Raw genomic sequence first — 13,203 nt, forward strand, 5'->3', positions numbered from 1 at the left:
CAAGGAAGGAAGAGGGACAGAATAGTTCTTCTTCATGGCCTTTTCAACCCGGAGCATCCTCTTCTTCAGAAGTTCAACAAGGAAAAGAATCAACCTTGGGCTCAAGACAGGAGAAGGGGTGAAACTGAAATGGCCAAAGGGACAGTATATTACATCTTCATGATTGCCTCAAACTCAAGCAGTAGTCCTGATTAAAAGTACAAAGGAATTACTGAAGTGGTATTTGAAAGTATGAATAGTTACTTTAAATGATTTTGAGGTTATTATTTGAATGTTTTACCATAAATCTTACCCAAGATTTCCTAGAATTAGTCAAAACAGGAGCACTTTCTTCTCTCTTGTCTTGTCCTCCTCCCCCTCTTCCTCTTTGTTCTTCTTCTCTTTTCCCTTCTCCTCCTCTTTTTCCTCTTCTCTCTTCCTCCTTCTAGCAAACACTCAGACACAGTTCCAGGCACTGAGGACATAGCAATGAACAAGATGGAAATGACCCTGCACTCACAGAGATTACATTTTAGTAGGTGGAGGTAAAAAAAGTGAAATCGTAATATTATTAGCAGCAGTATTTTAAGAGGTTATAAACACTTAGAAGAAGGTAAAACAGTAGAGAGTAGTTGGGGTCAGGACAGACTACTCCGGTGGGGACAGCCATGAAGGTCTGCCTGTGATATGTGACCCAGCCATGGGAAGATCTAGAGGAAGATCCAAACATAATTTCCGAAAGAGTTGACAAAATACAGAGACCAAAGAACCAGTGCAAACATCTTAAGTGAGGGGTCCTGGATTCGAGCCAGGGCCTGCACAGGCAGTGTATGCCCTCACCTCACTTTGCTATCTCCCTCCTTGGTACCTCCCAACCCACCCAGGGTCTGAGTTTTCCTTCCAAGACAGTGACCTGAGTGTGGGGGATCTGGCCTAACTTTTTCATCCCAGCAAATCCACTCATATCTGCCATCTAATGTACACATGAAACCACACCACATGTCACACCCAGATGTTAGTTACTGACAGGAATTCATGAATCACCAGTGTTCCTGCCCAGTGCTTTCATTCAAAGACATAATCAGGGCTGGTGTGGCAGGTTGGGTTGCCTGGAAGATTCCAATACCTTTTAGAGTCTCAGGGAAGAGGACAGAGTTGGGAGTCCAATTCTCTCATCTGTAGTTTCTCTAAACATGGAGAAGACCTGAAAAGGAATTGTCTGTCACGGGAAAACAACTTGCAATAAATGTCAGGAAGCTCCTGGAATCCTGATTAAGGACCAGAGAATTTTATTCATGTGTGTATTGTTGTTGTTTTGTGATAACGCATTACTAACCCACTGAGCAAGTGTGGCAGTGGGGAGTGGGCTGAATCCATGGGATGAACTGCTGGAGTCCATAAGCCTGGTAAAGCAAGGATTGGGTTCTGGGAAGCAGAGGGTGAGCTTTCCACTCCAAATGCTGCATATTTTCTGTGTTACAGAACCAGAGATGCAGCAGCAGAAATCAATTGCTCAGTTTTTTGTCTCATGCTTTTCTTAGCACACATAATCCCAGGGAGGCTTCAAATCTGGTGCTAACTATGCTATCTTTTGAAAAATAGCGCTTTTCTTTTTCCTCTTCTAGAAACTCAAGCAAGTCACTACAGCTTAATGATGATTTACTGATTGTTGTCCTCTGCCCCCACCAGGGAGTGATTCCCACGTTCCGCGTCAAGTTCCTGCTGAGGCTGCTGCGTGGGAGGCTGGAGGTGGACCTCGACAAAGATAAACTTTTGTTCAAGCACATGTGCTATGAGATGGAGAGGCTGCACAATGGCGGTGACGTCACTTTCCATGATGTCCTGAGGTACGAGGCAGCTTTTCACAGCTCAGTGTCACAGGGCTGAACTGTGAAAACCGGAGTCCAAAAACCAAAGCTGTGATCGCTAAAGGCCTTTGAAGTATAATTAACAACCATGTCTATAACCTAAAATGCCTTGTCTGCCGTGGTTATGAAGCAGGGTCACACTTCCCAGGCAAGAAGTATCCTGTAATGTGCATTTCCATGTTGGTGCCTCACATAGGAGAGGTGACATCCTAGCAGGCATCCTTCCCAACTGAGGAGCTCCCCTAAGTGGAGAGGTGGAAGGACCTGGGTGGGACCATAGTCCTACCCTTTCACTGTGATGAAGAATCTGTCCTGGAAGAGTTAAGTGACTGGTTCGTGGCTACTGGGCTCTGTGGCGAATCTGGGACTAAACTCCTGATCTTCTCACTTGGACGAGTCTAACAAGAATTTGCCTGGCCTGCTCGCTGATGGTCGCCCCCTCGTTGCTTAAAACACCACGTTTTCCAGACATTTCATGAGCACCCAGACAGGGCAATGAATCAAGCTGTCTCTGCCTCTCCTTCTCTCTGAGAGGTTTCTATATTCGTTTCCCAAGGCTCCTGTCACTTAGTACCATGAATCGGGTGCTTAAACAACAGAATGATTTCTCTCACAGGTCCTGAGGCTGGAAGTCAGATCAAGGTGGTGACAGGGCTGGTTCCTTCTGAGGGCTGTGAGGAAGAATCTGCTCTGGGCCTCTCCCCTGGCTTCTGATGGTTTGCTGCCAATGTTAATTCCAGACCTTTGAGAGGCCAAGGCAAGAGGATTGCTTAAGTCCAGGAGTTTGAGACCAGCCTGGACAACATAGCAAGACACCATCTCTACAAAAATAAAAAATAAAAAATTAGCTGAGTGTGGTGGTATATGCCTGAAGTTCCAACTACTCGGGAGGTTGAGAGAGGAGGATCACTTGAGCCTAGGAGTTTGAGGCTGCAGTGAGCTATAATGGCAGTACTGCACTCTACCTTGGGTGACAGAGCAAGACCCTCTTTATTAAAAAAAAAAAAAAATCAAAAGAAGATACAGAAGGACAAATGAGATGAACAGAGAGGAAAATGGAAGGTGTGTATATGATGTACAACCAGACATTTTAAGCGTCTCCAAGTGTGAAGAAAGCATGGGGGAGCAGTCTTCCTTCTTTTTTTCCTTCCTTCAGGGAAAGTCTGAAGTCTTTATGCAACTGACAATGGATATCGCAACCTATCATGAGTCTTTTGTTTTATGAGCATTTGCTTAAGTGGTACTTACTGCTCTAAGGCCCTCATAGATTTTAACTCACTTAATCACTTATAAGGGAGGTACCATAGCTACCCCCATTTTACAGAGGCATAAAGGAGACACAGAGAGGGGACAGGATCAGTCCAAGTCTCCCAGGTCGCCAAGGGGTGGTGTCAAAATGCTATACTCGCTGAACGGAGTGATGTCCTCTTTGGACTTTGAAGCATCTATGAGTCTCCCTCTCAGACGAATCAGGCCTACCTGCGATTGCTGTTGTGTTTCCCTCACCAGCATGCTCTCTTACCGTTCCGTGGACATCCGGAAAAGCCTGCAGCTGGAAGAGCTCCTGGCGAGGGAGCAGCTCGAGTACACCATAGAGGAGGAGGTGGCCAAGCAGACCATCCGCATGTGGCTGAAGAAGTGCTTGAAACGCATCAGAGCTGTGAGTGAGGGACAAGTGCGTGGGTCGGGTTTTTCCCCCTCCTCACTCAAGGGAGGAAGGATGGAAGAAGAGAGCTTCACCAACAAGGTGTGAACTCCTTCCGCAACTAACCTTCTGTCTCTTTAAACTACATCCAGTTCTTCCACTCAAGGTGATCAGATGATGCTGCAAACATTAGTTCCGGTCCACATTCAGCCCTACCCCTTTTACCAGAGTCCATAAGAAGTTTCTGTGGAATCCCATTTTCATAATATAACTTGAAGGCTTAAAAAGCAGTTTGTTGATGTTAGGATATTTGCAGTCTCTATTTGTTAAACTTAACTGTACAAGATTCCAAAATTATCTACATATTGATTGGTGACTGAATTTACAAAACTACTTTTAAATTGCTGCCAAAAATTCCAACATACAGTTGATAATGTTGTTTGGTCTTTACAAAGACCACCTCTCCTGGGAGTTTAATGATCTGTTTCCTGCTGCCTAAATTATAAGTTTTTAAGATTCTCTAACTCAAATTAATGAATGTATATCGCATTGGCATAGACTGTGTTTGCAGCAAGTGTTCTTATTAGATAATTGCTTTTATGAATGATTTTGACTTTTTTTTTCTTTTTTGAGTTGGAGTCTCACTCGGTCACCCAGACTGGAGTGCAGTGGCCGCTCCTGGCCACCGCAGCCTTGCCAGCTGGGCTCCGGAGATCCTTCCGCCTCAGCCTTCCGAATAGCCGGAATTACAGGCATGCACTACCACGCCCGGCTGATTTTTTGGTTTATTGTAGAGATGAGGTCTGGCTGCCCAGGCGGGTCTCGAACCCGCGGGCTCAGGCAATCCATTCACCTCAGCCTCCCAAAGGCGCGGGATTACAGGCTGAGCCACCGAGCCCTACTTGACTTTTTTTTTTTGAACTGGAGTCTCATTCTGTTGCCCAGACTGGAGTGCATTGGCATGCTCACGGCCACTGCAGCCTCAACCTGCTGGACTCAGGCGATTCTTCTGCCTCAGCCTCCCAAGTTGCTGGAACTACAGGAATGCGCCATCATTCCCAGCTAATTTTTTTTATTTATTGTGGATACGAGGTCTTGCCATGTGGCCCAGGCTGGTCTTGAACCTCTGGACTCAGGCAATCCTCTCACCTCAGCCTCCCAAAGTGCTGGGGTTATAGACATGAGCCACTGTGCCTGGCCCGATTTTGAATTTTGCTTTACCTATGGGGGGAGAAATCAAACTAATCACTTAACATTTGTATATTACAGAGATTTTTTAAATCCTGTTTCTTACAGTAACAACAACAACTGCAGAAACATATGTATATTCTATCAGAGAAGAAAAGGTCTCCAGAGGGTAAAAAAAGCCTCAACCTCAGCCTCCTTGTAGCAAGGCCATTTGCCCACTGAGGCATGGTCACAGTTGGTTATTATAGTTCTGTCAGCTCCAGGGATCAATCTGTCCTCTACAGGCCCTGAGAGAGCACAAGAAGTCTTGGACTCAGTATGTGCTGGGGCAGATCAGTCTACTGGGTTGACCAGCAAGTTCTGGAACCAAGACAAAAGCAAAGGTTTTCTCATCCACCCAAGACACTGCTTCTTGCAACTTGCAGGAAGAGGGTGTGGGAGGTTCTGCACTGGCTTAACGAAATAGAATAAAATAAGAAGGAAAAAATACAGAACAGCCCCGTGAGTAATTTTAAAGAAAACACAAGCTACCTTCAAGGAGCATCAGTATTCTGATTTTTATACAAATGAAAATGGAAGGGAAGGACATTTCATAAGTCTCTAAGCCCTCCTTTGTAATAGTCCAACTGAATCGAGTGGTGAAATTAATTAAGGATCCTTATTTTGGAAACCCCTAAGAGGACACCAGTCATCCTGGTCTTTGGAGAGGGGAGAGGAAAACATGCTATGAGTGGTGGTGGGGCGTGTGTGGTGGAGGGGGATGTCGGTCTTATCTTTCCATTATCGAACAAACAGTCGCATTTCCATAGAAACAGCAGCAGTCGTGCAGCATCATCCACAGCCTGAGAGAGAGTCAACAGCAGGAGCTGAGCCGGTTCCTGAATCCTCCCAGCATTGAGACCACCCAGCCAAGCGAGGACGCAAACGCCAACAGTCAGGACAACAATATGCCACCTGAGGTATGGCTGTGAGGTGTCCTTCATCCAAAATAGTCTGCGGGGTTCTTTTTGAAATTAAAATAAAATAAGTTGGGACAGGTCACATGGACATTTCAAACAAGATTGGAATTTCCTATTTCTACTAGGGATATTTTTAATTGAAAAAAAATCAAAGTGATGGAACATATTGATTCAGATCATGTGTGTGTCTTTATCTACCATCCAGGATTCCGTTGAGGTTATTTCAAAGGATTCTGAGTTTTATGGATACTGAAAAAAAAAAATTCATGCCCCGAATTAATAATTCTGTTTTTTGTTTTTGTTTGTTTGCTTTGTCTAAAGAGTTAACATTACGTTTGAGGGCTGAACTTGAATCTGGAAACATTTTATGACCTAGGAAAGCATGGTTTACATGGAGTTCCACCCTAATGGTTTCTTCCTCTCACTTCACTAAGTCATAGAAATTTGCAGTAAAATCAGTGAAAATGTTTGTATTGGCTTTCAAACTTCTTAAACAATCAGGCTCAGTGAGGATTTATCCTTCCTTAGTTGAACATCGGAAGAACATATGGAGTTCAGGAGGATTGGTTTGAGGTGGTTCTGTTTACTAGGACACAGCATTATTTTCATTTTTAAACTCAATCTACATGTCTGTAAAAAAAAAAAAGTACAGAGAGCCATCAGGATCCTGGAGAGCTCTGCACTATGAGAAGCAGTTGGCAGGGATATCTGCCCCTTTATGAGGCTGTGATTACGATTTGAGGTTAACCACATGGAGTCGAGCCCCGGCAGCACCAGGCTCTGAGGTGTGCAGCAGCAAAGTTGGGACCAGGGAGGAAGTCTGAAGCCTAAGGCTCCATGGCCCGGCGGGACACTCCAAGAGTCCCTCTTGATCCACAGCCCAGTTTTGAGTGGATTGCATCCCATTCTGTAGGAATCATCTGCCACTGACTACAGGGAGTGCTGGGATCCTCAACCAAGGAAGTAAGGAAAGGCATTCAAGGAAGTAAGGAAAGGCATCCTGCCATAGGGCAGCCCTGCAGACAGTTGGCAATACTCGCATGTGGGAGGCCAGCTGAGATTGTGTCAGACAGTGGACAGAGGCAGGAGAATGTCACGACTGCAGAGTTTTCTATTTTAAGTGAAAAAGCCCAAGGCTTAACCAGGAACCCCAGAGGGGATACTGAAGAGCTGTGAAGACCAAGGCATTGGTTAGGAAAGGAAAAGATGGCAGGGAGTGGGTAAAACGTGTAGAAAGTCTTGGATATCTCTCTTTGACTTCAGTCTTAGGCTGTTGTCAGCTCTCTCCTCCCCTAGGGCCCATCCTAGGGCTTTGCCTGATGAGAACTCTTTTCCTGAAGCTCTGCGTACTGACCTCCAGGCTGGCAAAAGTAGACTGCCCCCAATGCAGCCAGTCTCCACTGCCCCACCTTCCTTCCCTTGACGCCCAATCCTTGCCCTAGTTTACCAGCCAAGGTCAAAAGGTAAAATATGATGACTTCAGGTATGGAGGAATGAAGCAGTGGAGGGAACCCAGGAATGCCCATGAATAAGTGCTCCTTGGAGAATCCTGTTTCCTTTTGCAGTGGTGGCTCTTTTCCTTGACTCTTTTTACTTCTGTTCACTTATCTTTTCCTCATTGACACTGTGAGTCCATAGTGTTTTTCCCACTAGTCTTCCTGCATTGTTTCTTCCTTTCTTATAATAAAGGGAGGGTAGTGAGAAGGAGGCAAACACAGCGTTAAGAAAGACCATAACTGCTTACTACTCCTCCCTCGCAGACGAGCAGTCAGCAGCAGCTTCTGAGCCCTACGCTGTCAGATAGAGGAGGAAGTCGGCAAGACGCAGGTGATGCCGGAAAACCCCAGAGGAAGTTTGGGCAATGGCGTCTGCCCTCGGGTATGTGCATCCAGTCATTTCTCCATTGATTGAGGCATTTTGCAGGCATTTACTTTCTTTGTGTGGTTTGGCTCTTGCATTTCAAAATGCAAGTCTGCGTCTACAGTTATTTACAGATAGCAAAGCAATGACAGATATATCCTTTCCAAAAACATTCCTCCCAAAATAATATCTCTAAATATGGCTATACTAGTCTCCATCTTCAGGGTACATTTGAGGGAACCATGGTGGACAAACAGCACCTATTAACAAAGTGAGATACTATAGCCAAGATCCAGAAAGAAAAGGAGAGATTTCCAAGGGCTTCCTGTGTGCATTCAAGGCATGCATAAACATAGGCAAAATATAGTTAATCTAAGAGGGAAGTGAATCAATACAATTATTCAGAAAATGTCATAAAGTTCTCAAAGAAGGCACAGGCCCCTCCTTTATCTCAGCATATACTTTGCAGCTGAGCTGGTCACCATCTCTATACAAGCAGTTCTATCTCAATAATAACAACAACAACAAATAGTACTTAGTTTATGCCAATCACTATTTTGAGTGCCTCACTTGCATTTTCTCATTTAATCCCACAATCCTATTATTTTCCTTATTCTACTGATTCAGTAAGAGTATTTTCTTCCGGAAGAACAGGGGGTTTTGGAAAGCCTGGATAATCCCATTAGGGGCTTCCCAGCCCAGTATCTCCTGTACAGAACTTCGTCTGTAAATCACTAAGTCCATGCTAAAGTAGGGGTTTTATCATGCCCTTTAACTGTGCCCTGACTTCAGCCCCAGGGAAATGACGTCACAAACTTTTCTGTAACATTTATGTTCTATAAAGTGGATGACGGTACAGCTTACATTTTGAAGCCAGAGTTGTTCGGTGGGTTTTCATCAACACCACCACCAAGGAAAATATCCTTTTTCATATCCAGGAGTTTCTCATTCAGGGGTCGGAGTGGACCTAGCTTCCACCTGGTTCAAGCAAAGTTGGGAATGACAAGGAAATAAGATTGAGTAGGTCATGAGGTCAGGTCCTGAAAAGCCTTAAATTACAGGCTGAGTAGAGTCAATGTTATCTTGTAGGCAATTAGGAGCCAATAATGATTTCAAAGCAATATATGAGATTTGGAGTCTGTGATTTTGGAAGATTGACTACAGCAGAGCCTGGAGGCAGGTTACAAGCTAGAGGATGTTACTGTATCTGGGCATGAGACAATCAGGGAATGGACAGAACTGGTGGCCCAGACATTGCAGACAGGAGAAGTGATCTGGGGAGAATGTCTTTGGTATTCATTTAAATGTTTGAAAGAAAGGATGTTGTCAAAGTGCTTCTGGTGGTCCAAGTCACAGTGATCCCAGTGTCAAAAATGGTGATAACCAATGGGAGATACTACTGGGGCCATGCTGAGTCTGAGGAGGCAGAGGGAAAGAAAAAGAGCCTTTTAAGGGAGGGCACCAACAATGTCACATGTGCCATGCATGGGCTTTCTCAGGTCATCTCATTTAACCTATTTTAATCCTCACAATCATCTAATGAGGAGATTTTCATTATTTTCATTTTACAACATAGAACACTTGGATTCAGAGATGTAAACTTGCCTATGGTCACTTATCTACAGGCCACAGAGGCAGGACCCAAGATCATGACTGTAGGACCCCAAACCCCTATCTTTGTACCCATACCCTCACTACATTCCTTCTCTCCCCTTACTCTGAATTACACTATCCTTCCTTTTTCTTTGTTATTTTCTTTATATGTATATGCTAATGAATACCAACTCACTCATATTTCTATCACACCTATATGTCCCCGTATTGTAACTGTTACTGATTTTCTAGTTTTTGTAATTATCGCAACATAAAAGGGGTAAACAGCACTTTTTTCCAATGGTATTATTAATTGTCCATGAACATTATTTTAAAATTCATTATGAAGCTAAGAATCAAGTGCTGAAAAGGTTTCTTACCTAACATCAATGATTAGAGCATATTAGCCAAAAGAATTACTGATAGGAACATCGTGGTTTTCCAAGAAAGATCACAATAGAGTCAAGCAACACCAAGTTGCTCATAGAATTCTCGTTAATTCCACAGCACCAAAACCAATAAGCCATTCAGTGTCTTCGGTCAACTTACGGTTTGGAGGGAGGACAACTATGAAATCTGTCGTGTGCAAAATGAACCCCATGACTGACGCAGCTTCCTGTGGCTCTGAAGTTAAGAAGTGGTGGACCCGGCAGCTGACCGTGGAGAGTGATGAGAGCGGAGATGACCTTCTGGACATTTAGATAGAAATCAATGAAGATGAGCGTCTAGTGGTGAAAACTGTGTTCTAATATTTGCCTTGCCTGTCCTGTGAGCAATGCGTAGTTGATATATGATCCAATTCCAACTTGTCGCAAGATTTTCTTAAATGGATTTTTGTCCTGCCATAGGAAGGCATAAGCTCTGTGTATGATCGATTATTATTATTGCTCGAGGCAGTTTGTATAATGACAGTATTGATAATATTAGAAACCATACCAACAGCAGATGTAGATCATTTAAAAAAATTTGTATGTTTTGTCTGTGTAAACTAAGATATATATTCATATGTGCTCTTATGATTATCATCACCCCCAAAAAGTGCTAAGCCCAAAGTGGCTGATATTTATGGTACTGGGGCCATAGGTTTAGTTCACATTTTTTCCCATTTCCACTAGAAATACTTCTCTTGGGAGAATTTATTATTTATGATTGATCTGAATAGATCAGCACTGAGCATATGCTAAAATGATAGTAGTTTTACAAACTACAGTTCTGAATTTTAAAAAGCAAATTCTTTTTCTCATGTTATTTTTAAAAATATGCAGAAGATACTTGGAGATCAAAACAAGTTTATTTCTGCCCTCTGCTACTCTAAGGAAATTCTTACCTGCTTCCAAGAAAATTGTATGTGCAGGTGCCAAGCAAAGAAATTGGCCCAATATGCTTTTAATTTAAAACAAAACTGTGGATAGATTACTTGAGGGACATGGTTACACAAAGATGTTAAGTTTCTTAAAAAGCCTTTTAATAATTGAGTTTAGCAAAAAGAGTAAAACCATACAACTCAAGTTATTTTTTTTAAACCTTTACATATGTGATGTTATCATTGGCTTATTTCTTACCCACAATGTGTCTGTTTTGCCATAAATCAGCAGAGACATTATGGGTTGATATCAACACACCATTGCTATGTTAGTTTCAAAATGACTCCTCTGCTACCAGAATGCCCAATCGAAATAATGGTGCCCTACAAAATCTTGCTCTGAATTCACAGTTTAGGTATCCCACAACATGTTTATTTATTTAGAGTCCGAGTCTCACTCTGTTGCCCAGGCTGGAGTATAGTGGCACATGATCACAGTTCACCGCAGCCTCGACCACCTAGGCTTGGGTGATCCTTCTGCCTCTGCCTTCCAAATAGCTGGAATTACAGGTGCACTCTACCACGCCCAGATAATTTTTTTTAATTTTTTTTGGTAGAGATGAGGTCTTGCTATGTTGTCTGGGCTGGTCTTGAACTCGTGGGCTCAAATGATCCTCCCACCTCAGCCTCCCAGAGTTTTGGGATTACAGGCACGAGCCAGTGCATCCAGACCCACAATTTATTTGTATTTTTTAAAAACACATCAGTGATCCATGTCCTCTGAGAAAATCAGAAATGCAAAATGAGTACAAAGTACTGTTGGACTTCCTGTGCTGGGTCAGCCAAGTAGAAAATTTGGGCCTTTATTATTATAGATTGGAGATTTGCTTGTAGAATTTTTCTTCTTCTTCTTCTTTTTAATGGGGTGATTAGCTCAGAATCCCTTGACCCCTAGGTGGTTTTATGATCCCTTTTCTCTTCTAACATTCTTCATATGACCAAATATCACATTCTCTCTGTATCACAAATGTGACTGTCTCTCGTTCATGTGGCTCATTATAACCATGAGAAAATCAGCAATGAAAGTCAGTGCAGCCAAAAGGATCTCATTTGATTCTGTGTTACTTTGGAGTTTACTTTTTGTACATAAAAATAAATATTGAATTTGTAAAAGAATTTACACTGAATTGATGATCATTTTTAAACCCTTTTCCTTGTGTATTTGTGGGGTGGGGGGCTGGGGGAAGTAGGTAGCTGGCACTTCTCAAACCGTTTATTAAATATTCAGTCCATAATTAATTGGCAAAAAGGTTCATCCCTGATATTCATTTCAGTTCAATACCCTGAGCCAGAATGTTCCTTTTATGTTTGTGCCGATAAGGCTGAGTGACTACCCTGTGCTTTCCAAACCTACAATGAGGCAGAAAAGGCACTTACATGTCCAGGGCATGGGTCTGTACTAGTGCTGCATAAAAACAAGATTTTTTTTTTTTTTTTAGCTCATTACACTTGAGTAATATAGCTTTATTCTCACAAAACTGCTGAGCCCTTCCTAAAACGTCTGTAATTGATGTTTAGCAGAACATCATTGTTGTTCATTCTGCAGTGAAGCAAAGGGCGGAATACCAATGTATTTAAAGCCACAGCACCCCATATTTTCAGTTAAGCGAAAGAGCCACGCATTTCTTGTAGGATTTATCTCTATGATTTTCCTGAAGCAGGTAGAGCCAATGGCAAGCGGGAGAAGATAAGTGCCACTCCCTTTTAGATGGTACTTCTACATACATAAACACATGAATAATCCAGTTGCCAGATAGGAGAACTTAGGCCACAGTGTTCCATGGTCCTTTGGGAAGCCAGACACTGATACTAATCCTGTAATCATGCCACCCACTGCCTTTAATTAAAGAATGCTGTTGGTTCCAAGAAAGGATACGGGGTGGAATACTTGACACCGAGCCTCCTCGCGAGAGCAGACCACCCATGTGTGGTCCATATGGCAATTCAAGGGGATTCAAATGGAATAAGGATGAACAGAATGGCCAGGCTGACTCTAACTCTATTAACTCTATTCTTAGTGGAGGTTCCAGACCAACACCCATCAGCAGGTACTGGCTGTCCGCTCCCTGCCCAAGCTGAATGAGATAAGGGTATGAAGAAGAAAAACTGGTGTTATAAAGCCTTACACGAAAAGGGTTTTTACGCAAGTTCAGTGATGTGTTTGCCTGTTTCTTTGTAGGAAGTAGTGTCATACAGATGGGTAGTTTTCATAATATTGTTAAGCAGTGGAACTCTTTCTCAAAATTCTTCAAGGGATCTCAAAATTTTAACCAGGCAAAAGCAGAACAGCCCCAGTTGAAGTTGAAGTGAAGATGCAAGTCCTACTCAAGGCCTTTTCTTACCCATTATTATGGGTTGAATTGTGTCCCCCTAAAAAATAGATTGAAGTTCTAACCCCTGGTACTGTGAATGTGACCTTATTTGGAAATGGAATTCATTATATTATAAAGAGGTCATGCTAGAGTAAGCTAGGTCCTTAATCCAATAAGACTGGAAACTTTGTAAGAAGAAGAGAAAAGACACACAGGGAAGATGCCAGGTGAAGACACACAGGGAAGGTAGCCATGTGAATATAAAGGTAGAGATGTTGGAGTTATTCTGCCACTGTTGTTTGAAGCCACCTAGTTTGTGATACTTTGTCACAGTAGCCCTAGAGAATTAATACATCTTCCTAAACCCACTCCAATCCCCAAAGATGACCCAAACCATACTTGCACTCCAAAGAACACATTTAGAAAAGCACTAATG

General features: G+C 42.9%; 1 protein-coding gene across 3 annotated transcripts in view; it reads left to right on the forward strand.

Annotated features, from left to right (window-relative positions):
* NALCN (sodium leak channel, non-selective) overlaps positions 1–10,891 on the forward strand; it is a 363,914-nt gene extending 353,023 nt beyond the window's left edge. For all 3 annotated transcript variants that reach the window (XM_008048630.2, XM_008048631.2, XM_021707824.1), the window contains 5 exons: positions 1,669–1,826; positions 3,357–3,507; positions 5,490–5,639; positions 7,400–7,517; positions 9,600–10,891. In XM_008048630.2, coding sequence (XP_008046821.1) covers positions 1,669–1,826; positions 3,357–3,507; positions 5,490–5,639; positions 7,400–7,517; positions 9,600–9,793 — 771 coding nt within the window. In that variant the 3' untranslated portion in view covers positions 9,794–10,891. The remainder of the gene's footprint in view (positions 1–1,668; positions 1,827–3,356; positions 3,508–5,489; positions 5,640–7,399; positions 7,518–9,599) is intronic.
* The last annotated feature ends 2,312 nt before the right edge of the window (positions 10,892–13,203 follow it).

The sequence above is a fragment of the Carlito syrichta genome, unplaced genomic scaffold, assembly GCF_000164805.1.
Source record: "Carlito syrichta isolate Samal-C Ts95f unplaced genomic scaffold, Tarsius_syrichta-2.0.1 Scaffold126448, whole genome shotgun sequence".
NCBI classification, from domain to species: Eukaryota; Metazoa; Chordata; class Mammalia; order Primates; family Tarsiidae; genus Carlito; species Carlito syrichta.